Genomic DNA, 27,490 nt, shown 5'->3' on the forward strand with positions numbered 1-27,490 from the left:
CAGATAACATCTTCAACGTGAAATAAATTTATCTTGTGGTATTTGTAAGTAACGCTCATTATGAACAGAAACGTGATTATTGTGCATCTATTTGAAAGGACTTAGGAAGAGTCTTTTTATCAAGTCTGTAACATGGGCGTTAGAGATAAAATAGACCGGTTGTGAGAAAAAACTACCCCTTATCTTGGTGTTCAGTGGCTGATATATATGTCTTTGAGCAAAATTTCTAGGTTGAAACGTTTTCACTGTAAAAAGATTGAGTTTGGCAGTATGGCAAATTAGACTGTTAAAATCTCTGATACTTACAAGCTTGTGTAACATTAAAAACTAATCTTCTGATAGCATAACGACCTTATTAGCTAACTAGTAGTTATAAGCAGGTGGAGATATCCAAGGTTCGCCTGAAGTTTTTTCTTCGGCTTGACTTCGAAAGACTTCTCATCTTCCCTTGCACTTAGACTGGATCTGTTCCTTCCAGTTTTATGACTAATTATGAAGTTGATACTCTAGTGTTTTGCGTTTCATAAAAATAAGCAAGAATATTTCCTTGTAGTTTTGATCTGTAAGCAAAAACGCTTAATCTACATTGATCTCGTCTTTTGGGCCAAGCCATCCGTATAACTAATTAAGGACGTATTATTATTTAACATTAGATGCTCTTATTGACTAAACGACACGCGAATATGATTTGTCCTGAAATGGTTGTTGTTTGCCGATCATTCTTGTAAAATGACTGATTTCATTGTGCACCATATTAAATATTGGATCTCAGAATGTCTGTCATAGTCCAAGTTGCCGAACGCCAACAACAACTTACTGTATTGCGCAACGCGAAATATCTACCAGTTTAACTCGATATATCATTATTCCAGATGGATAGATAAGAATCATGAACCACCGTGATAAGTCAACGTCTCTAACCCGAACACTGCTCAATAATCTATTATTTTGGATTAGTGTCCAGATGTCTTATATCACTGTGACTCAAATTCATTGAGGCTGGTGTGAATTTAAATGCGTTCATCACCTTCCTTTGTGTAGAAAAATGCAAAGAGACCTAATTGAATGTCCGTAGCACGTATGTCTGACATCCAGTTGTTTCAACAAGCCAATTTACTTTTGTTTGTTTGAACACATCATTATATCCATTTAAAACACAACCCATATAGACGTTTTTATGAAGCGTTTACAATCTTTCGCTGTCTGCTTACAAAAAGTATAATCAACAACATCGGAAAAGATGTACGTTTTTCAGATGTCAATTTTCGAACTGTTTAGTGAATATCACTCAAAATTTGCAGTTAGTACCGGTCAGCAAATAAGAGAACGAAACGTGTTGAAAAAAATTTGTTCTGATAATTTTATATTGTATCAAAAGCATAATAATGGATGAAGCTAATAGTGAAGATTGCTCAAACTAACAGACCATTATCTAAGTTTCGTATTCACAACTGTATTAAAAGAAACTTCGACGTAAACACAATTGACATACCCAAACATACTATCCCGGTCAAAAACAATAACTTCGTCTCATTTTATCATCCTAACAATCAGGAAAGAATAAAAAATTTAAACTTTAGTTAATCGAAAATAATGAAAGACGGATTTATAATTGAACGGTCGTTTTATTCCAAAAGTTTATTAAGTTTCACAAATGAAGACGAATTGCAACACAATTAACTGATTTATCAAAATTTATTTTGAATACGTCACAAGTAGCAAGTGCTGTAATTTACTTGGACACTACTCCTCCAAGACATTAAATCAAAACAAATAGGAAAGTCTCATGCTGATGATGACGGTTTCCATGAGTTTCCGTAGATATGTCTGTTCAAAGAAAAGAAGAAAATACTTCAAATATTTAGAAACCAATCTACATAACAGTGCAAGTAACTCCCATATAGATCATTTTGAGATCTGACGAATTCTGCCTGATGTCCACCTTTATCTTGATTTCTGGCCAATAAACGTGCATTACGTAACAGAGATACACTGAAATTATGTAATATGACCCTGTCAGCTGAGATCAGTAGTGGAGCAGCGAACATGCACCACATACCCATTTGCACTCGTTTATGATCGTCAAAAGAAATGAAAAATAATATTTTCTGATGCACACAGTTATATGATAAAAATTAGTCAGGTTGACCTCCGTGTGAATACTTTAAGTATACGACGCAAAATATTTTGTATAATGCATTTAAAAATAGATGTCTACGAACCTGACATACTAGTCACTACCTAGAATAGAGTCGTGATCATATAATTCAGTAATACGTATCACATGAAACGCTAAAGAATTGACTGCCCATCTGATCATTATCTTCATATCAACATTTAGTTATCAAACAACGGTGTAAAGCAGTCAGCATAACACATATTGGCATTTTCTATCTAAATCAAACATCTCAGTTTCTGTTTCAACTGGAATGGATTGTATGTATCTCCAAATGAAAACATCGGATATGCGTATTTAAAACTCTAGCGTCAATATGTTGATTAGTTGCAATGTGTGTTATGGATATCCACATACTCTAGATGAAAATTCATATAAGTGAAAATATAAATAGAGACTGGTGTACTTACTTACTTACGCCTGTTACTCCTAATGGAGCATAGGCCGCCGACCAGCATTCTCCAACCCACTCTGTCCTGGGCCTTCTTTTCTAGTTCCATCCAATTTTTGTCCATTTCTCTCATGTCCATCTCCATTTCCCGGCGTATTGTGTTCTTTGGTCTTCCTCTTCTCCTTTGACCTTCAGGATCCCATGTGAGGGCTTGTCTTGCGACGCAGTTGGGTGCTTTCCTCAATGTGTGTTCTATCCACTTCCAACGCTTCTTCCTGATTTCTTCCTCCGCTGGGATCTGGTTTGTTATTTCCCACAGTTAGTTGTTGCTAATAGTGTCCGGCCAATAGATCTGAGGTATTTTGCGTAAACAACTGTTAATAAACACCTGTATTTTCTGCATGATGGCTTTTGTAGTTCTCCAGGTTTCTGCCCCATACAGTAGAACTGTCTCGACATTTGTATTGAAAATCCTGACCTTGGTGTTGGTTGACAGTTGCTTTGAGTTCCAGATGTTCCTCAGTTGTAAATATGCTGCTCTTGCTTTGCCAATCCGCGCATTCACATCTGCATCATATCCACCGTGTTCATCAATGATGCTGCCCAAATACGTAAAGGTATTTACATCTTCCAAATCTTCCCCGTCAATTGTGATTGGATTGGTGCATTCTGTGTTGTATTGGAGAATCCTGCTTTTCCCTTTGTGTATATTGAGACCTATTGCTGCTGAGGCTGCTGCCACACTGTTCGTCTTCTCCTGCATCTGTTGTTGCGTTTGATATAGAAGGGCCAGATCGTCTGTGAAGTCTAGATCATCCAACTGCATCTTAGATGTCAATTGTATCTCGAGCTTCCCTTCAGACGTTGACGTCTTCATGATCCAGTCGATCACCAGGAGAAAGAGAAAGGGTGAGAGTAAGCAGCCTTGCCTGACACCGCTCTTCACTTCGAACGACTTTGTCAACTGTCCTCCATGCACAATTTTGCAGTTTGATCCATCATATGAGTTCTGTATGTTATTGACTATCTTCTGAGGCACGCCGTAGTGTCGAAGAAGTTTCCATAGTGTTGTTCTGTCCACGCTATCAAATGCCTTTTCGTAGTCAATGAAGTTGGTGTAGATTGATGAAATTCATTCAATTGATTGTTCCACAATGATCCGTAGAGTTGCGATTTGGTCTGTACACGATCTATCCTTACGGAATCCTGCCTGTTGGTCACGAAGTTGGGCGTCTACGCAGTCCTTCATCCTGTTTAACAATACCCTGTTGAAGACTTTTCCCGGTATTGAGAGAAGAGTGATGCCCCTGTAGTAATCACACTTGCTGAGATCGCCTTTCTTCGGTAGTTTGATCAGAAGTCCTTCGTTCCAGTCTGTTGGTACTTGTTCCTCATCCCAAATCTTATTGAAGAGAATGTGGAGTATCCTTGCAGTTGCCGCTACGTCTGCTTTTAGTGCCTCTGCTGGGATGTTGTCCGGTCCTGCTGCTTTGCCACTCTTGATTTGTCTGATGGCCATGCTGATTTCTTCAATTGTTGGTGGGCCAACATAGATTGGGAGGTCCGTGGGTGCTGCTTCGATGTTGGGTGGATTCAGTGGAGCTGGTCGATTCAAGAGTTCTTTGAAGTGTTCTATCCACCTGTTTTGTTGCTCTTCAATGTTGGTGATTACCTTGCCTTCCTTGCTTTTCACTGGTCGTTCTGGTTCGCGGCGATGTCCAGAGAGTTTCTTTTTCGTGTAATACAATTGTCTCATGTTTCCTTCTCTTGCAGCCTTTTCCGCCGTCGTTGCTAAATCTTCCACATATTTACGTTTGTAGGTTCTGATACTCCTCTTCACTTGTTTGTTTACTTCTGTGTATTCAGCTTATGCCTTGGCTTTTTCTGCTCTTGTTCGGCTGGTATTGATTGCGGCCTTCTTGTTCCTCCTTTCTTGAATCTTATCCAGTGTATCAACAGTGATCCATTCATTGTGATGATGCTCCCTGTGACCCAGGACCTCATGACATGTTGAAGTGATTGCCTCTTTGATCACCTTCCAGTTGCTCTCCACAGTAGTTCCTTCTGTATTGAGTAGATCATGAAAGGCCTTGAACTTGTTGCTGAGGACTATCTTGAATTCGTTGAGTTTGTTAGTATCCTGAAGAAAGGCCGTATTGAAATTTTGTGATATTGTGCGCCCCGTTGTCCAGTACTTCCTGACTTTCTATTTGATCGTGACGACCAGCGAGTGATGATCTGATGCTATGTCAACTACTCTCTTGGTTCTCACGTCCTCCATCGTCCTCCTGAACTTTTTATTGATGCGGATATGGTCAATTTTGTATTATGTAGAGTGATCCGGTGAAGTCCATGTGGTTTTGTGTATGCGTTTATGTGGGAATATGGTGCCGCCAATGACCAGCTTATTGAGGGCACATAGATATGCAAATCTCTCACCATTTTCGTTTCTTTCTCCCAGTCCGTATCATCCCATGATGTCTTCATATCCAGTGTTGTCCGTTCCAACCTTGGCGTTGAAATCTCCCATCAGAATGGTCAGGTCCTTTGTTGGGCACTTCTCGACGATTAACTGCAGCCTATCGTCGAAATGATCTTTAACGTCCTCATTGTAGTCGCTTGTAGGCGCATAGCATTTGATGACGTTCATTGTAGTGCCCTCTTTCTTTGTTTTGAACGAGGCTTTGATGATCCTTGGTCCATGAGATTCCCATCCTATAAGCGCATTTTGCGCTTGTTTGGACAGCACCGATGCAACTCCTTGTGTATGTGGTGCATTTTCTTCTTCATGGCCGGAGTATAACAGGAGCTCTCCTGTAGTTAGTCGTTGTTGTCCAACTTCTGTCCAACGTGTTTCACTGATCCCAAGTAACTCTAGGTTGTATCTTCTCCTTTCTGCAGCAATTTGAAAGGCTCTCCCGGTGTCCCACATTGTACAAACATTCCATGTACCTAAATAAATGGTCGCTCTGGTTGTCAGAAGGGGCATCGGCCTCGTAACTTCCGAAGGGATTCGGCTTTCATCATGAGGCGTCATAATTCTTCTAAATGAAGACCTTCTGACTCCCAGGGGTGAGTTTAAAAGGTTTGAATAATTTTTTCTGGTTGGCGCTTTTTTTGCGAGTTAGTTTTCTACGGGATGAGGACGCTAATCCCATGCCCAACATTACACTTTTATCCGGGCTTGGGGCTGGCAGTAGCCCCCGGAGGGACTCCAGGCGGAGTTGTGACTGGTGTACACATCGATAATTTTAAAAGAGCTTTAAGGATACGTTTCCATTTAAAAAATCATATGCAAAACATATTCCTGCTATCTATGAAAACTCCAGTAACTGAATACACGAAATCAGTCGTTTTCGAAACATGCTGATCTTAGCATTTACATCAGATATAATCTCTATTACAAGTCTACCTCCAGTCCACCGTTCCGTAAAAGCTGATTCATATATGAAGTGCACGACTTTTATGATGTCAAAACGGAACTTTAAAACAGGGCAAGTTACTAGCAAAACGATAAGTACCAACCTTCATAAGGAACTCTTTCAAGATTCATGAACATCTCAATCATGTCTAAATCACGTGTTTTGGCTGACTAACAGTCATCAACAAGACATATGGATAACCCGAATCTCTTCAAACAATGGATACATATATGTCGGCTGTACGTTTGATGAATCTCTCTCACTGATAAAATCTTCTGAATGGTCCTGACAATCATTTTGACTTCGATGTTGTTGCCATGTCATCCAAGTCGCTGGTTGAAATCTGGCTATTCTATTATCTAGACTGGACACACAACTGAGAGTGTGAATAAAAAAATACAAAACCAAAACCTTCGAATGTGAATTTCGAACACAATAGGTTTGTAAACATAAGTAACTTTGAGTATTTCGGCGTTTTAACTACTCTCGATTTGACGGCTGGTGTTGAACTACTTAGGAGGTAACTTGTGAATATAAGCAGATATTCATTTCTTATTAGAGAAGTCTTAGAATTTGTATCAAAAATTTATGATAGGCCACATGGGTAAAAATAAACTGATCGATAGTCAAATTACACATTTCAAAGAAGCAAAACAGTACGCTGTAGAGCGATCAGTTTTATGAATAATGAAAACTAATACTTGCCAAAGGGAGGGTACATGTAGAGATACACTGTTGTCGGAAACAGATCTTACTCGCTATCCGGTAGACTGAACGACAGTTGAATCAAAATAAACATACTACTTTTATAGAGTCAACTGATGTTTGATATTAATTAACTGATAAATAAAAACAGCATAACTGAGAGAAATGCTGAAACCTATTTCATGCAAATTACGTTGCTGGATGTTTTACTTGATGGAATTCACTGTGAGCTAGTAATAAACAGATTGTTATTGTGAATACATGCCAGACTGAAATAAAATGAACGTCATACAGGACAAAACATCAGACATCACTACGAGATTAAACAAGCGTTTTGGAATAGGGATAGAACATAAATCAACGAAATCACTTCAAGCAATCCTCCGCAATCCAAAGGACGAAATGACAAAAAGGAAAAGCCCGAACATCATCTACAAACTAAATTGTTTCGGACTGTGAAAAACACCACATCGGACTAAAAGGACCCCCTGCCTGCATAAATATCAATTGGCGGTCAAACGCTATGACATACTCTCGATTATATTAACGCATGTGGACAACTGTGAGCACACATTTAACTGGAAAAATGTTGAGAACTTGGGTATATAGAATTATAAAACACCAGAGAATTTTCAGAAGCTTGACATTCAGATCAATCAGAAGTCAACAAGGACATTGGAATCCACCCAATTTATTAGCCGATCAAAACAGATATGAACAAATAGAGGACCAAGAAACAAATCAACGAGATACACAATCAAAATAAAGAGGTTAACAATGACAAGATTAAAGTCAGTAATGACCAATCAACATCGAGGTCGACAGGACAAGCTGTGAGCCATATGTGGAAAAATTTGAACGCTTTACCATTACCTAAAGTTTGTGCTAATGAAAGATCCACGGCCAAATTGTCCAACTCAAGGAACAAAACTTTGCTAAAATCACCCGCCTGAGCTACAAATTTTCTTTCTTTCGATACGTCTCACACTTCTGAGACATTTTACCGACAAACTAATCACGTTCAAGATGTAATTCATCGATATACGTTTAAGGAAATTTGTTTAAAAGTGAAACAAAGATCTATATTTCACACTTGAAATCACTTATCTACCTGCTCAATAAACAAAAATATGGCAAAAATTGTTTGATGTGAACTTTAATCTCAATCAAATAAAGCATGGGTGTGTAAAGCACAGAAGGTGATTATGTAATAATGATTCAGCAATTTTATTACAGAACTATTAGACACCTATTAGGCTGTCAAATATTTAAGGGTTGACGTTGAAAATATTTGTGCTACTCATGAATTCTCTACATACTGACAACATAGATTTCATACAGTTTATAACATTTACAAGAACACATGAATGTTTTAAGAGTTATCAAGCTACCATGAATTCATCTGTACAGATCAAAAGCGTCCAGATTGATAAATTCGTGATCGGAAAGTATGATGTGTATACAAAGCGGTCTTTAATGTTCGGACTTAAAACCATGTGATGACAGATTATGAAAATATACATGTGAAATGCATGCATCGGTTAGGGTGTTTAGTGACTCAGTTTTGACAAACATTTCACAGACATAGACTACTTAGACAGATGCTTAGTTGATGTTCACCTAAAACTGATCTTCACGAATATCGTCAAGTATTGACTTATCATTCTTATTATACTATAACAGATATAGATGTACAATTCGAAAACCGTTTATCCCGTCATCTGACAAACGCTTTTACGAGTTAACTGAGTTCTGAACTCGACTTACTACCCCATCTCTATGCGTTTAACTGAAATATTCCAATAATGACTAAATAAAACAATGATACCTTTACATGTTAATGATAACTATGATGATGTAATTACTTATATTCTTCGTAGAATTGAGTTAAACACTTAAACAGTGCCTATGTTACTCAAAAGTATATGTAGTGAAACTATCGCCCTTCTGTTTAACTTAACTAACGACTTACACCAGCTAAAGTGTTTTGTATGAGTGAAATGACACTTCTGTGACGTAGATAGCAACAACAACCCACGAACCTACATACTTCATTCAAGTAGTTTCAACATTCACTACATTTATTTACTGATTGGGCAAACAAAGTTGGTCATCACTGATAATTGTTGAAAACAAGATGAAGTCAGTTTTGTTTGTGCCAATACAGTAATTTCAAAATATAATCAGAATTTCATATCAAGATAGTCTTGGAGAAACATTCGAGTTAATGAAAGTTTTTTCATATCCGATCATTTCACAACCGATATATAAATAAGCGGTTACGAATACCGACTATGACTAACACTAAGAAGAGTCCAAATCAACACATATGATTTAACCTCTGTTTAAAATAAGGTGACGCTACATGGATTCTTTTCACAACACAAAGTTATGTTGAACAACTCTTCAAATTTGTGCTACAAAGTCATGTGTTCTCAATGTAACTAACCATACAACTCAATATATATTCACTCTATGTACCTAAAACAGTAGACAGAATACACCGCGGTATAATATTGACTGAAATCCAGTCACTTAGTATTCCTTAACATTTTAAAGGAGAGGTCGACATGGAGCAGTACCTCACGTCTGAATAAACTTAAAAACAAAAAAGAAGTCATGAACAAAAGAACACTTGATGAGATGAGCAAGAATACGTTTATCAATAGTGGTCTCATTGAATTCACTACTCATCGAATATAACATCAGGTTTTCGTTCATTCATATACTACTGGCTCATTATCATTTTCATTCATGTAAGATCAATCAATAAATCCGTGCGTCACTGACTACTTCCAATAATTTCAGGGATTACTTCACAACATTACTAAAATATCGATAGTATTTTGCATCGTAGCAAGTGCTTCAACCGAAATAAAATCACATCACACTAATGGGATAAGTGACCGAATGGATTGACTTCTAAAACACCATGTATTAAAATAGTTATCTCAATTAAGAACTGTTCAGTTTATATGATATTGAAGCAATGAAGTGGATTTCTTAAGGCGATAACAATGTCTGAAACGGTCCATCAATTTCTTCAGAAACAGTCTCTAATTGAATACGTTTAACTCGATACATCATTATCCCATTTGGATTGATGGAAATCATAAACTTCTCTCTTCGTTGAATCACTTTCAATTTATCACCATTGAACACATCCAATAATTCAAACTGATCTCCAGATATCCTATACGATCGTGATTTGAATTCACCAAGACTTGTGTAAAAGTGAATTGGTCCACCACCATCAGTTGTGTAAAGAAAAGCGATTGCCCAACCAATTGGATCTCCATCTAATTGTCTCATCCACATCTATATGGGAGAAGCATTCAAACAAACGGAAAGGTTTTGTTCACGTAATGTATTTAAGAAACGTACCACCACTTCACCTCATAACATTTGAGGAGGACATGAAATGAAACGCAAGACAATGCACAAGAATGATAAGAACTGTGTCATTTAGAAAAGTGTATAATAGCTTGAAGCAATTGCTCACTTTCAAATTTGATACGCAGTCGTTAATGGCATATCAACATGGATTTCGATCATTTGTTATCGAGAGTCAACTCCTTGGAAACTGCATCCACTACTTTACGAAGTGGTTGGAAGTCACATCACTTTGTCTATTGTCTTACTGTGAATTAAAACCCGTTGATCTAGTTGTGACATGACTGCTCGTCTGTTTAAGTAGAAATCACAATCAAGTGATTTCGATTTCGTCAAGTTATGATTGGTTAGAACAAAGTCATCCTGTGTTATGCAGTGATGAAGTCTCTAAACCCACATGTATCGGTTGTTTGGATCTTCACATTGATGTTTAAGATTACATTTGATCAGTCTGTTTTGCTATATGTTTATTCTGCGTGAATTACCTGCATTCAAATTTTGCCAGTCAATATGAGACTCCAACCCATTACCACTCGTTATACATGTCCTCTAAGTCCTCAGTACCAAACGAAAGATTTGAATATCCATATATATATATATATATATATATATATATATATATATATATATATATATATATTATATATGAGATACTATAAAAATCATCCGACTGCACAAGCCAGTGGCTATCTGGACTCAGTAACGTAACGAAAGACGGGAAAACGTCTGAAGTACTGTGTTCCAATTTAATTGACAAACATCAAACTTTGATACAGGGACATCCGGCTGACGAGTCCCAAATATATCAAGACGCGCGTTCTGGATTCCACTTTTACGCATGATCCATCTCTGTTTCAGATAAATACTCTAACAGCCACATTTTTAAAAGCTTGTTTAAATCTCTGGAGGATTGTCACTCCAAAGAAGACCACAGTCTTATTTTACTGATATGTCCGAACAAGCACGAAAACGTATTCCACAATTTCACACTGATACACCACATTGTTGAAATTTATTAGTACAATAGTATGATAAACTCACCTGTACATCATTTCGTGATCTGATGAATTCCGCCTGATGTCCACCTTTATCCTGATCTATAGCCAATAAACGTGCATTACGTAACAGAGATACACTGAAATTATCTAACTTTTCCATGTCAGCTGAGATCAATAGTGGAGCAGCAAACATACACCACATACCCATTTGAACTCGTTTCTGATCATCTGAAAGACCGAAGTTTCCCATCAACAACATATCAGGATCATTCCAATGTCCTGGACCAGCCAACTTCGGTAACACATCATTTTGGAGTTTATATGCGTTTATAATACTGATAACCGATGACCAACTATCTTGAACGTCGCCCAGCATACGCCACAAGTTACAATTGTTCTTCAGTTTCTTCCAGTCAATCAAACTAGTATTTTTCATCCAAGGAATGTAAGCAGGATAACTGCATGAGAACACTATTGGTCTGCCAGTTGCATTCAATAATCTGGAAAACTTTCCATAGCCCTCTGGCATACTTTCTTGCGGACTGTTACATCCATCCATCTTCACATAATCTGCTTCCCACTTAGCCACACTATCGGCATCCACCTCCAAATAATTCATACTTCCTGGATAACCTTCACATGTTTGAGTTCCATAATCGAGATATATGCCAAATAGTAGATGTTTAGAATGTAAGTATTGTCCAACACTTTTAATGCCCTACAAACGAAACATATCATACAGATTATCAAATTGTGAACCAATCCAAATGGAAATGGTAACCAAACTACGACATTCAAACGAAAAACACGAATTATGCACCACATACGAAAGATAATAAATAACAACTCACATTGGGAAATCGTTTATAATCTGCAACTATTTCATTTGTCTTCGAATCCCGTTTCCATTCTGGCCAACAATCATCTATTATTACATAACGATAACCTAAATCTCTCCAACCATCTAATACTAGTCTGTTAGCAGTACGTTTAATCAACTTTTCACTAATACAATCATCTGGGTAGTTGTGACAATCAATTTGACATCGAAATCGTTGCCATGTCATCCAACCCATTGGTGGTAGTGTTGCCATTCCATTATCCAAACACAATACACATGAGGCAGTGAGAATGAACACTTCCAAAACTATCGTTAAAATGTGATACCTATAAACGAACAATAAAGGCTACATGATGACACAGAAAGAAACAATTAGTCAATTGAAGTGCTTACACATATGAAGTGTATGTAGGCATAACTTATTACACAATAAATGGTGTGTATTTTCATCTATCAACTTTTACTGAAGTAAGTATCATTATACATAAGCGAATAAACAACTAAGTAAATATCTATGTTACAATATGTGAACTATTGTAACGTGTATCAAGTACCGTTGACTAATTCTAGTGGTAACGTGGAGAATACAAATATCTGATCAATCCACATATTCAGCGGATGCAATTTAGGAATCACAGATTTTAATCAACCACAGTTAATATCTCAGTTAATCGAAGACGTCGACCATTTCAACCGAAATTATTGTGTTCCATATTTGAGTGAAATAGATGATTTAAAACATCGCTTATATATTGAAAATTCAAATACTAGAAAGAAAAGTGTAAACATGTCAAGACCATGTCGACACACACACAGTTCATCTAACTGTGATCTTTATATTGTCGAAATAATGAACAAATATTCAGAGAGCCAGCATTCTCAGACGGCACGTCTTCCAACTGACTATAAGACAGTGTAAAATTATGAGTTGAGGGAAGTGGTAGGAGGAATGATGATCTATGGGGTGGTCTCAGGATTGGATAAACAGTGGTTGGTCAAATGACATTAGTAAAATACGATACAAACTTGAGATTTTGTGCCAACTTAACTAGTAAATAAACGGTACATAATAATGATGTTAATATTGTAAAATTAAAATCACTTATTATGACGCTGTTTAATTGACGTAGTTAGTGACCTTTTATACGATAGGCATAGACAATAGGCTTTATAGTTTATGTTTTGTACGGACAACCAGCAATCCATGGTCTTATAAGTACTACATGGTATTTTATTTGTCGGCATGAAAATGTTAAATAGTCGATTATTAACATATCGATTGATATTTCTTCGATTAACTTAACGCCACATTGAACTCTCCAAATGATTCCTAAGTATATTTCTCAATTATCGTGTTCAATGTAAAACCGAAAGTGAAACCATTGAATGAGAGATAAGTTAAAATAAACAAGCAGGAATTTCATTCTCTGTCAACAAGGACTTTGAATGTTTATCGTAAGTGAGAATCAGTTGTTGGACACTCATTTTATTGAATTCATAACAACAAATTACCTTCTAAAAGAAATCGTATTGAATCTCCATGATTGATACTCTTTGATATGATGATTACAAACAAACGATTCCCTCAAATGCTCAGGTACGGCAGAGAAGTAGGGAGAGTACAGTCTCCCTCTTCAAATGCTCTCACATAGCCACGAGTATAAAGCCTCTCCCACGGAAGTCCTACTCACTGCATTCTCGCACCACGGATAATGTTTACCGAATTGAGAGGACAGAAAACGAGTAAATAACTGTCGAATGATGACAACATCACTGAACCTACATCATCTACTACACCGTGAACACACATAAAACACATAAAATCCTATACTTTTTGAACATTCATAAACATCTCAGTCTGTAATCAATGAGAATAATCATACAAAATTATAGACTCATTACAATCTGAACACGTGTTTGATAATTCAACACACACAATGCAACTGTAAAATGGACTTTAGTAGACACCTTCAATACAAATATTCTTATTCAAATACAATTCAATGTTATGCATTTGCAATGTAAAATTCAAACATAATTCACATTTACAACACTTACATTCTACTTGAATTATCCAGTTAGCTAAACTATGAACACACACTTATATATGTATATATATCTGATTTATTCCGTATGACATGGTAATTGGTTCAATCAGTCATATCAAACTATTCGTTAATTTGCCAATTGAACTAGTTATCTAGCGGATTAGTTACATGAAATAGAATGAAAACAATTTTCATTCTATTGATCATAGATCATGAATCAATAATGTGATTTGGGTGACTGAACTAATTCTATTCTAATATGAACAAATAAAGCGAATCATTCAGTTTTATTCATAATTATGAAGAATGAATTCAGATTGATTGATTGTTTAATAATTTTATATGATGACAAATGATGAAATGGTATACAATAAAAATAGGCAACTTAAAAGCAATACAGGCAAGATTTATTTATTATTATTTATTTGAACAAATAAATACTGGCACAATGGAGCCCCAGATACATATGCTCTACATAAATCTCATTTGATTTGTATGAAGGTTGTGATACTGCTTGGCTGCACAAACCGAAGAAGGTGGTTTACATAGGGGGTCAAACTCGGAGCCTTCGACCTAAAGGTCTGATTTACAAGGCAGTGGAGTATGGTAAGGAGATGCAGTCTCATGGTAGTCGGTGATCAACGATTGGTTCATACGCCATTTGTTCCCTCAGGATACTGGAGACCATGTGCACGATTGGTTTGAATTGAGGGTTTTCCAACTCCCCTAGGTGAACTGTTCGTGTCCACCAACCCGGGTTAAGTGCCGAGCATTCGTTTTCTGTCCTCTCAATTCGGTAAACATTATCCGTGGTGCGAGAATGCAGTGAGTAGGACTTCCGTGGGAGAGGCTATATACTCGTGGCTATGTGAGAGCATTTAAGGGCTTCAATTATTAATCGTAAAATTAAAATAAATGGCCGATCTATGAATCAGAATTTAAATTCATCTGTTGTATAATACTCACTACTGAAAGGTAGCTCTTTTTTACCTTCTTTAAGATTATCTGTGAGTCATTCTCTGCACTAACATATCCATTAAATTGTATTGTTATTTTATTTATCATTACAAAATAGATATTAGAATATTAATGATTCCCATTGTGAAAATTAGAACACCACATATAAGCGAACAATATTGTTTTCAACTAGATCGTCATCAGGCCTTTTCTCTAATATACGTGAATATTTATACGAAAATGTTAAACCAATCAAGGAAATATGGGTCAATAATCACAATGAAATAGAATAAGTCTACACATAATAAGTAAAATTACAAGTCAGTAATAGGGAAGACAAGTGTACTGATAGTGAGTAGTAAGAATAATAAAATATGATAACAAAAGTCTTATCAATAGTTAGACATTGGAAATAGAAGGTCAAACAAACGTGGGTAAATAGACTTGGAAAAGTAATCACAAAACATTAACATGATTATGCCAGTCAGTCAGTCAGTCAGCTACAAACGTAGGACCAGGCACATATATGCATCGGTCCAAGTTGCCATACCTCATTAACACAACAAGATTGACACCGGATTCATAAAAGTAGTTAATTCAGAGGTGATAATATATAAAAGAAAGATTGCAATAAGGGTATAGTACAGGAAGAAAGAATTAGTTCGTAGAAAGAAAGATATGAAGCAATTTTAATCTCTTAGATTAAGGGAAGATAGAGAGTGCATACACCGACGTCATTGTGATCGATTCTGAGCCATGTCACCAAGGGTCTCCAACCATTGGTTACGATAGTCAAGGGGACCCCGACCAAGTAATCTGCATCTACCAACATGGCTCGGATTAGACGTTAGTTACTTCAAACACAGATGCTACGTTTTGGTTTGGCCACCCCTAATTCTCTTCCAACCAACTCTAACACCCGTTAGCATTGTACGACGTGGTAATCGGTGTTCAGGCATACGTAACACGTGGCCCAACCATCTCAGTCGATGAAGATTAACAACCTCATCAACTGATTTACCATCATTCCCTAATAACCTGCGTCTAACCTCACTATTACTTACCCGGACGGACTGCCTTGCAGTATACTCGTCCTTTTATTGATAGACGGATATCTCGCCTTCGCCATAGGTGACGTAAGTTGGCAAAAGTCAAACGAGCTTTTCGAATCCGTGCTGAGAGTTCGTCAGACACCAACCCATTAGGGCTGTTCAGACTTCCAAGATAAGTCAAGTTGTCGACGCGTTCGACTACTTCACTCCCTATTCTCAGTTCAGGTGTTGACGCAGACCAGTCCTGAAGCAACAACTTGCATTTCGAGGGAGAGAAGCGCATTCCAAACATTCTGGCATTGTTGCTTAGTGCTATCGAAAGACTCTGCATTTTGTCAGCGTCTTCATCAAACAGGACTATATCATCTGCGTATTCTAAGTCGATAATTGAACCTCCTGGAAGAAAATGAATACCCGAGAATTCAGTCGACGAGAATGTTGTTTCCATCAGTAGGTCTGTGATGAAGTTAAGCAAAAATGGAAAAAGTGGACAGCCTTGACGGACACCACTTGAGGTTGCAAAAGTAGATGATAGTTCGCCATAAGCTCTGACTCGACTAGTAGTGTTCGAGTAAAGAGCCTTCACGAGGTTTATGTACTTCTGTGATACATCTTTCAATGACAGACACTGCCACAAAATCTCGCGGTCTACCGAGTCAAATGCTGCTTTTAAGTCAAGAAAGACCACCATTGTCGGACGCCGATAAGTATGCCTGTGTTCTTGAACCTGACGAATGGTGAATATGTGATCGATGCAGCCACGACCAGGTCTGAAGTCAGCTTGAGTCTCTTGTGCTTGCAGTTCACTAGTCTTAGTTAGGCGTCTAAGAACTATCATGGCTAGTACTTTAGATAATATATCAGTTAAACTAATCCCTCTATGGTTGTCACAAGATGATTTTGACCCTTTCTTATATATTGAGACGATAAGTGATTGTGACCAGTCAGATGGAATAACGTCTAACTCACAGATCTTAGCCAAAATATTAGTCAACCTAATCGCTGAAATTGGACCATCATCCTTAAAGACTTCTGGAACCAATTCACCTGGACCAGCTGCCCTTCCTCGTTTCAGATTAGCTATAGCCCTTTGAACTTCTAATAGAGTTGGGGGACCTACTTCAATGTTCCATTCACACTGTCTGGGAATGGAGGATAGTTGTAAAGTAGCTGAAGGCCAGCTGAACTGTTCTCTGAAATGTTCTGGCCATCGTTCTAAACGTCTGGACTGAGAGCAGATGAGGGTGTCGTCTTTTACCGAAATAGTCTGACTTACACTTGACTTATCAATTCCAGTTTCTTTTATTAGTCTGTAAAGCTGTCTTGTGTTCCCTATAGTCGACGTCTTTTCCATCTCTTTTGCTTTCGTTACCCACTACTGCTCACGGTCCTACAGTGGTGCGTGCTACTTATATTGATATAAGTAGTATATAACGTGAGTCAAAAGAACGTAATGGCTGGGAGCCGAAGATGGAGAAGATCAAGAAAAGAAGAGCGAGAAAACAATGGAATTTGTAAGAAATCGCATGGGCAATGAAATGCGAGACAATGGATTGATGTTTGCAACAGCAACAGCAACAGCCCGGTTTGATATGATAGAATGATATTTTGCAAATTAACGATTTACTATATGGTTTTCCTATTTTACCAAGTAATTCTGTAATTTGTCCTAAATACAATTTGGCTGTCCTCACCCGTGTTCTTCTTCACTACATTTGGTGTCGCTGCCTCCACTGAGGATGAAGATCCCATGGCCGAAGGAGTTTGAGGACGGAGATGTGCTGAGCTTCCTGAAGGAGTTTGAGGCCGTGGCGGAGCTGGTGGGAGTGAAGGAGCCGAAGGCGAAGTTGGTGGTCCTGGGGACGCTGCTGAGAGGCAGGGCGAAGGCGGCGTTTGACAGCCTGGACGGTGCTGGCGGGAAGACCACATGGGAGGCAGTCACGGAGCAGTTGGCGGCGGAGTTTGACAGCCCAGTGGACAGAGAGGACGCGCTGCAGAAGTTCCGGTTGGCGAGGTTGCCGGTCGATGGGGACCCACTGGTGCTGGCTGTGGAGCTTACCAGATTGTTACGCCGTGCGCTGCCGAGTCTGGATGAGGAGTCGGAGGCACAGTTGTTGGCGTCACAGTTTATCGAGAGTGTGCCTGCCACCGTCTCCCAACAGCTGAAACTGGTGAACGCAGCGCAACCGATGGATATCAGTGAACTGGCGAAGGTGACTCGTCAGCTGATGACGCGAACAGTAGCTCCGGTCGGGTGCGGAAAGCAGGAGATGAGTAATGTCGAGAAGAAGATTGAAGAGCTGGAGCGCGAGATTGCAGCAATACGAGTGAACAATAAAAGGAACGATAAATGTTACGCTTGTGGAGGGACAGGACATTGGAAGATAAACTGTCCAACAAGACGAAGACGCAGATATGTTAGACGTTACAACGAGTGTTCTTTCTATCCTAGGAATCTGGGGATTGTTGCGTTAGTAGACAGAGGGGCAGTATATACGAGAGTGAACATAAATGAGCGAGATTTAGTTTGTCTGATCGATACAGGTGCAGCAGTATCGTTAATAGGCAAAGAGCAATGTAAGAGAATCAAGCCGTGTACATTAGCTGTCCATACGATAGGGGGCCATATGTTAGAGGTGTTTGGTGTATCTAACAGTATCGTAAAAGTGGGGGATGCTGAGATAAATTTTCCGTTCGTCGTAACCACAAGCTTATCGAGACCGATATTAGGAGCAGATTTCCTAAGAGAAGTAAAAGCGATAGTTGACTTAAGAAGCGGTAAGGTGGTCACGAAATATGGTTCATTGACAATATACGAAAGTAGCGAAGTGGCTGAAATAAGAGTTGCAGCGGATGTCTCGTCAAAGAAACCAAACATTCACGAGTTATGCAAAAAGTATGCGAAACTATTCACTGGAGATGGGGAGCCGTATGGATTTTGTGACAGAGTAAAGCACGAAATACCGATAAAGAACAGTCGAGTAAATATATTTGCAACACGTCGTGTCCCGGTGCATTTAGAGGCCGAGGTAAATCGTCAGGTCCAGGAAATGTTAAAAGAAGGTATAATTGAGGAAGCGGACAGCCCATATAGCTCGCCGGTACTCTTGGTAAAGAAACCAAATGGAAAGTATAGATTTTGTGTCGACTTCAGAGAATTGAATAATATAACAGACCTGAAGCCTTGTGCAATGCCAACAGTGGTGGAAACATTAGATCGGTTACAGAATGTCACGGTGTTTACAGTGCTGGATTTACGGTCAGGTGATCGGAGCAAGACAGCGTTTACTGTACGGGATAAACAGTATCAATTTAAACGAATGCCGTTCGGGTTGGCGGGTGCACCGTTCACGTTCAGAAGATTAATGACACTACTGCTCAAGAATCTAGATAATGTCGAGGTATATGGCGACGACGTAGTTGTGTACAGTCAAACAGAAAAAGATCACATCAAACATGTGGAAGCGGTTTTAAAGCGAATTGATGAATTTGGACTTCGGATTAATAAGGACAAGTCGCAGATAGCGAAAAGTAGCGTCACATTGTTGGGACATAAAGTGGGAAATGGAGAAATAAAACCATTGCCGGAGAAAATTCTTACCATAAAAAATATTGCAGTACCTAATTCGAAAAGGAAGTTGAGACAGTTCCTGGGAAGAGCGGCGTTCTACAGTCGGTTTGTCAAGAATTTCAACGAAATAGCAGCACCCTTATATAAGTTATTGAGCAGCACCAAGTTTACGTGGACTGAGACTGCCGAACAAACGTTCAACCGAATCAAAAACATGCTAGACGATCGCCAGATGACGCTCAGACTGCCTGAACCGGGAAGACTGTTTACAGTGGCCACAGACGCGAGTGATCATGGTATAGGTGCTGTGTTGAGTCAGGCTGATAGAGTGGTGGAATACGCGAGTCGCGTCCTCACACCTGCTGAACAGAAGTATTCAACTATCGAAAAGGAGTGTTTAGCGATCGTGTGGGCAGTGGAAAAATGGAGACCATACTTTTTAGGTAGACGGTTTCACATTGAGACCGACCATAAACCCCTGCAGTGGTTGAAAACAGCAAGAGACCCCCGAGGGAAGTTGGCGCGATGGATGATACGCCTGCAAGAATACGATTTCAGTATCGGCCGCGTTCCAGGAAAAGAAAACGTAATGGCAGATTACTTGTCAAGACCAGATATGGAAGCCGACCCGCCATTAACAGCATACGCGTTGAATAGTTTAGAGGGAGACCCATTAGAACTCGTCCGGCAGCAGAAAGCTGACCCTAACCTTCGAGAGGTAATCAGAGTGATAAAAGAGGGAGCAGACGTAGATAAACGAACAATGGACAAGGAGGTAATAACGCTGCTTCGGCAAAAGGAACGACTGAGAGTGAACTCATATGGAGTGCTGACCTGGCAGGACGATGATGAAAATTGGGTGGCGGTGATCCCGAAAGACTGGCGGCGTAAAGTGATACACGAGTGTCACCAGGTAGCACATACAGGCATCTCAAGAACGACGGACTTACCACGACAAAGTGCATACTGGCCGAGCATGAGAGACGATGTGGCTGAATACGTGTTAACCTGCCAGCAGTGTCAGCTAATGAAAAGCGATCGATACACACAACCGCCATTACAGTCAATCCCAGTAACCACAGTCGGTGATCTATGGTCGGTTGATGTGATGGGACCGTTTCCACAGACGGCGAGCGGTAACCAGTATCTGTTAGTGATGACGGAACATGCCACACGTTGGGTAGATGCCGTACCCATTGCAGACCAGCGGGCAAGGACAGTGACCGAGGTGGTAATCCGGCATATTGTAGCGTGTCACGGAATACCGAAGATGATATTAACTGACCAGGGTCCCTGTTTTGAAAGTTACGAGTTTAAAGCCCGTTTAAAGCAGTTTGGCATCAAGAGAATACGAAATACACAGTATCATCCTCAGACAAACGGGCTTACAGAGAGAAACAATCGGACGTTAAAGGAATGGTTAGCATCAAAAGGAGGAAATTGGGAGAAAGAGTTACCATTGATTTTGCTGGCACATCGTTCCTCAACACAAGGAACAACCAAGAAGTCACCTTTCTTGCTCATGTATGGCAGACAACCACGACTTCCAATGCATAATAAAACCTGGCCACAACAACAGAAGTGGACGACAACAAGGTTAAGAAAAGAGAGGAGAGAGGCAATAAGGAACGTGGAAAAGAAACAAATATCAGACACAAAGAAGGCAGAACAACAGAGGAGAACGTGGAAACCCTTTGCAGTGGGGGACCTAGTAAAGTGTAGAGAACGAAAAAGTACCTTAGCAGGGGGAGCAGGGTCGGGGAAGCTGGCTCCAAAATGGGAAGGACCGTATGTAATCACGGAGAGACGCGGCTCGGTCTACACGATCCGGAGAGAAGACAAGCAGAAGCGCGTAAATGCTAGTCAACTACAGAGATGGTTTCAAGATCATCATGGGTGTGAATCACGAAAAGCACCAAAGAACACAGCGGTACGGAGATCAGAAAGACTACGACAGCAACTTGTTAAAAGGGGGGACGAGTGTGGTGCGTGCTACTTATATTGATATAAGTAGTATATAACGTGAGTCAAAAGAACGTAATGGCTGGGAGCCGAAGATGGAGAAGATCAAGAAAAGAAGAGCGAGAAAACAATGGAATTTGTAAGAAATCGCATGAGCAATGAAATGCGAGACAATGGATTGATGTTTGCAACAGCAACAGCAACAGCCCGGTTTGATATGATAGAATGATATTTTGCAAATTAACGATTTACTATATGGTTTTCCTATTTTACCAAGTAATTCTGTAATTTGTCCTAAATACAATTTGGCTGTCCTCACCCGTGTTCTTCTTCTCTACACTACTTAAGACTTTTTCTTAACCTAGATCTGATTTCTTCACGCTCTTCATCATGTTCAGAACCTGATGGGACGAGTGTGCTAGAATCCATCAGTGTGATAGACCTTGAAGTAATCCACTGGTCCCTTGCAACTCTGTGGTTTAAGTCTCTAATAGATGTCACTGCTGTTTCCACAGCTGATTGTATGCCTTTCCAAGCAATTTCTGGGTCAGCCTCGTCTTCAGAACTACCTAAAAGTGTGCCTTCAGTTGTTCCTGGAACCTATATTTGGTTTTCTCGCTACACAGTTCGGTTCGAATGGGTCATTTTACTGTGGCTTTTTTGCGTCCAGTGAGGCGCAAGCAGATGCGTGCCCGTATTAGGGCATGGTCGGAGTTCAAGCAGGTACTCCTGAATGAGCGACAATCTTCTACCGACCCTCTCCAACGATGACTGATGGCAATATGGTCTATTTGAGTCCATCGTTGGTTTGCTGTAGAGGGTCGCCATGTTAGACGATGTCTCTTCTTATGCTTAAAATTTGTGTTTGCTAAAAATAAACGATTGTCTGAGCATAGTTGCAGCAGACGATCACCATTATCTGTTCGCTGTGCCGGTATACTAAAATACCCACCTAAATGCCTTTCTGTTTGGTTTAAACTACCTATCTGTGCATTAAAGTCACCTGCTACGAGTACTTTGTCTGAGCGTTTAGCTTCCTGAAGACGTTCAGAGAGCTTTCTGTAAAATTAATCTTTCACATCATCCGAGCTGCAGTCGGTGGGAGCGTAGGCAGAAACGACAAAAAGGCAACGACATGTGCGCCTATCCTTCCAAGTTCTTACGGAGCCGTTTAGCCGAACAGCACATAAACGACGGTTAACGGGGATCCACTCTTACAGTGCTTGTTCGGCCCTCATGCTTAGTGCTGTCCCTACTCCTGCCAGTCCACGGGAACTAGCCGTCAAGTCACCAGATACACAGAGTGTGTATCTCGTTGGCTCTCTGTTTTGCCGAGGTGGGGTCAAGTGAATGACCACACTGGAATCCTGTATGCGTGTTTCGGAGACACAGCATACATCAATGGTACGAGATTCTAGGGTTCTAGCCAAGGAAGCCTGTCGACCGATTCGACCTATGATTCGTACGTTGAAGGCTGCAATGTGTAGTTTGAAGCGATGTTTAAGTCGACTTGGGATAGCGTTTTGAGCACCAGAATCGTTGGCTATGGTGACATCTGATGCGGAAGCCAATAAAGGAAGTTAAGAGGTGAAAATCGATGTAGGAGGAATAATGGAAAGTGAAGACGGTGGTTGATTATGAATACAGTGGTCTTGAGTGATGTTAGAGGTATGAGGGCGGTTATCACTTCCCGATTGTACACACCATGGAAAGGTTCTTCTGGAGGTGCCGGAAAAAGAAATTGGGTTAGGGGTGGTCTTAGTGACCTGAGTGATTGGCCCCAGTGCCCAAAGGACAACTGCTTTAAGTTGGGCACACACTAACGTTTTGCGAGTAGTTTTCCTGTTAGCTCCGTACTCGTTGAGACCTTACCGCCGGAGACGGATATCCGTGGGATAAGGCGAGGTGTGCAATTTTAGGGTCGACCTTTTCTAACCCACCCCTCCTTGTGGGAAGGCAGCATCGCTGTCATGCTGGTCGTCTGAAAGAAACACCTAACTGCTGTCACACCTCTGTACAGTCAGCAGTACGACTTCGCCTTCGGACCTTGGGTTTTTTGCTTTCAGTCTTACCGCTCATCAATCGACCTGTCTGACATGGTAGAACCTTGAAGAACGGTTGTTCCAGCCAGTATAGCTCGGTTGCTTCATCACGATAGGCAAGCCCGACCACCGCGACAAAGTAGCAATAACGGTCAGGACATCATTATGTAATAAGAAATGTGTAACTAATTACATGGTGAAGAATACAAACGGGAAGAGGCGGAAAATTACAAACGATTACTAGATGTGAAAACAAGGCTAATAATAACAAAATAAAATAAAAGTCGCTTGTTAAGTTATAACTGGCCATAGATGGAATAGTGGGGTTACGAATTTCTTCTGCACCCATAAATCATTATCTTCAAGTAACAGTGGAAGAAGTAGGCTTGAACGGATGCATTTTTAATGAAACACTAAATAATTTCTATTCATACAGTTTACAATCTGGAGAGAATATCATGTAAAATATTTGCTGGTTATTTCAATTTACTCAAACGAACACTGGTTTCATTTCATGAACTTTTGGAACCATGTTAAAGGAACTGACTAGGTATGATTGATGATACTGCATTTACCCAGTTGATAATAGAACCGCATAAATCCTAACTCAATAGTATAAGAAATGACATCAAGTGTGTTAAACGATTTGGCATATTGGATTTGATTCTATTGAATTCACACAAATAAACAATGATAACTCCTACTTTGAAGAACTTTTTATGATAAGCGATTTTTAGCGAGTTAGTTTTCTACGAGATGGTATCGCTAACCCCATGCCCAACCCTTCTCGTTTATCCGTATTTGTGACTAGCAGTAGCTTCCGGAGGGACTCCGGGTGGAGTTAATGTTACCTCTGCTGAGATGTATATGGCGAACATCATACAAACACTATCGAATCTTGTGTACTACTGCATTTGTGAGGAAACTCGAAATACTCTTGTCACAACACTTATGTATCAACCAACTGATTATAAATAATGATAATAATCTCATTCTCAGGTAGCCTTTTGAAATGACCCACATGTTATTGTGTCAGTCAGGCGAGAAATGTTCAGAGTCCCATATGTGCACTATATCCGCAGACCAAAGTAATCCCTGTTCACCGCAAGTCACATGGAATTAATTGATTTGTTAAGGACTATGTCATTAAATATTCTCACTCTCAAGTCATTGAATAGTTACATACATAGTAGATAAATACAGTGTAGATCACCGACTTAGATAATCTGTGTAGAGTGATTGGGGGCCGACAAAAGTTAGGAGGAATGTCGTGAACAACGTTCTAAATAATACATCACACCTCATAGTGTGTCTAGGCACTATGGCTTCTTTGATCATAGTATTGCAGAAATATAATAATAATGATAGCTACAAGGAACCATTGCATAGCTTGTGATTAACTAACGCACGTTTGTTGACCTTTATCATGATAAAGGTGTTCAAACCGCTCGATATTCAGCTATCTGACTGTCGCATGATTCGGCAAGGATCATAACATTTCACTCGGCCTAAAATACTCCATCTCCGACTCTCGTGCTAGACGAAAGTGGTCATAGTTTTCTTATATAAAACGTTGAGCTTGAAAAATTAGCTGACCCTTAGCATTCAGTTCCAAGCACAAGTGAGCTGTTGTTTGATTGAACCACATTGTTTAGACAATCCATTATATTCTCTATATTTCAGGCATCAAGCAACGTCAAAACGCACAACACCAACCTAATCTAGCATTTACGTTCACATTTATCCACCATAATTCTGAATTCTAACAAAAGGTCTTTTTCCTTCATAAACCTCCTCTTTCATCACGGTAGCTGATCCATTGCTTGTTCAGAATTGTCCAGTCACTTTGATTTTCCATACTTCCGGGGTAAATGAGTTTGCAAATTATCATCCATTAGGCTAGGAATCCATATATTATCTCGAAAGTCGCATTGTCCCCGACAAAATGTTACTTATTAAAATAATTGAAATTCTTGAACTCATGATTATTCCATATTCTTGTATTCGATAGTACATCCTGGGTTGAAGAAAACGAAACACAATTATTTCGTGTACTGATCGATTTTTGCCGTGTGATTCATAAACATCCAACCAACTTGCGTAGGTAGGCGAACGCGTTTCGCTTTGCCGATGTTGTTCTGAAACCCAAAATGTGCAACAGGCATCACAGCAAATCGAGAGCCCTAACTTTTGCTCTGTCACTTCGGCAGATTTATGTCTTTTCAATGTCCTCGACCGCTTAATTGCTGCTTTTGTAAGGCTTCTGCATCACTGTTAGACAAACTCCACATCACATAGTGGATGCTTATTTTCTAACTTCTTTATCAATGAACGAGGGAGGTGCATGAAACTAAAGTCGTGAGGACGTAGTAACTCCAAATCATCAACATGTATTTCATCAGGAATGTAACTCAATGTTGTGAATGTACTTGACAAATCTTCTATACACCTATTATTATATTTGAACATTGTGTTTAAGCATGCATTTATCCCTAATCAAGTCACCTAATTTCCATCAATTTTGTAGAGCTTATCATAAATGATCAAAATTTCACATTTCCAATCGTTAGCAGTCACGTCCATAGTTGGACGTTGCTTATTTTCTTATTGTTATCAACACTTCAACTGCTAATCGATAGACGCCTAAATTCTGACCGCAGTTTATCGATCCTGCATTGTTTATCGTTTGTCTCACAGCTTTTCAGTAAATCCGTCTGTTTTATTTCCATACGACTAAACACTCTCCGAAACTATTTTCACTTGCCAGCAATAAGAAATATAGCCTGAATGGACGCACTAAACATACAAAAGTGACTGTATTCGTTTCATAGGTTTCATCATCTGTAAATGATCCCACTCAAAATATCCGATCACTGAGTCTCTTTACATTTGTGACTAAGGGCTCTTATTCACGAACATCGTAAAACAAAACGTAGAAACGAATAAATCATTGACGCTCATGTTTCATTCGTTAAGATATGAATTGCTTATCAAAGTCCTTTGTCAAAGGTATGAAGAAGACGAACCACATTTGCGAAGAGAACTTTTATGGTCATACCACTAACAAATGTCAGATTGAATCCCAATTTTCCATGGCTGTTCAACTGAGACGAGCTCAACACCCCAATATGGTTGAAAAGTGATAATGCAGTTGAGATAGATAGCCTATTTCACATTGTATGTCCCGTCGATTAATCGTTACGCAAATTAAAAAGCAAATATGACTTTCATTCACGACATGGATACATCAAATGTTCGAACCTGAAAAAACAATGAACGAGTGATCGTGGCAATTGAATAAATAATAATCAGAGAGGCATTAAATACCTGTTCGATGAATGACGGATGACTTATCCCCATAAAAAATGAACAATTTATTAACTTCAGATAGTAAGTCAGGGCATATATATAAGACATGAAATGCCGGTTCAAATTAAATATGACCAAATTTAATGAAGAATAATTTGCTGGCAACCCATTGCCTTCAAGCTCCAAGTAATCGATTGTGTCTTCACGTACGAGGGAAGTATTTACAGTGCTGACTAATATTCTTCAAACTTACTTCGATACTAACGATTTTCGCTGGGCCAAAAGCCAAACAAGCATGCGACGAGTTTTAATCCCCAACCTTATTCACTTTGAAATTCATACCCTCATCAATACTTAGCATAATATGATTCTGGAACCTGCAACCTCCAGTATAATAATTTAGATCCGGGCTTTATCTCACTGTCAAGTGACTGACAGCAATGCAACTGATATAGTATAGAAGTGGTGAAATACAAGGTAATGTCTTGTGTCCTTTGCTCTTTTTAGTGTTTATCAATGATATTTTTGAAAGTTTTTGTGAGGATAAGCTCTTTCTTTATGCAGATGATCTTAAAGTAGTATATTCATTTTCTCCACATGAGCTGAAAAGTATGCCAATTTGC

General features: G+C 39.3%; 1 protein-coding gene across 1 annotated transcript; it reads right to left on the reverse strand.

Moving 5' to 3' along the window:
* Positions 1 to 8,685: 8,685 nt before the first annotated feature.
* Positions 8,686 to 14,249, reverse strand: MS3_00008810 (uncharacterized protein). Its single transcript, XM_051217152.1, has 4 exons — positions 13,985 to 14,249; positions 11,937 to 12,252; positions 11,129 to 11,803; positions 8,686 to 10,012 (listed from the first exon to the last, which is right to left on the reverse strand). Coding segments are annotated over exons 1-4 (1,308 nt in total). The 5' UTR covers positions 13,987 to 14,249; the 3' UTR covers positions 8,686 to 9,697.
* Between the last annotated feature and the right edge of the window lie 13,241 nt (positions 14,250 to 27,490).

This window comes from Schistosoma haematobium, chromosome 6 (assembly GCF_000699445.3).
Source record: "Schistosoma haematobium chromosome 6, whole genome shotgun sequence".
NCBI classification, from domain to species: Eukaryota; Metazoa; Platyhelminthes; class Trematoda; order Strigeidida; family Schistosomatidae; genus Schistosoma; species Schistosoma haematobium.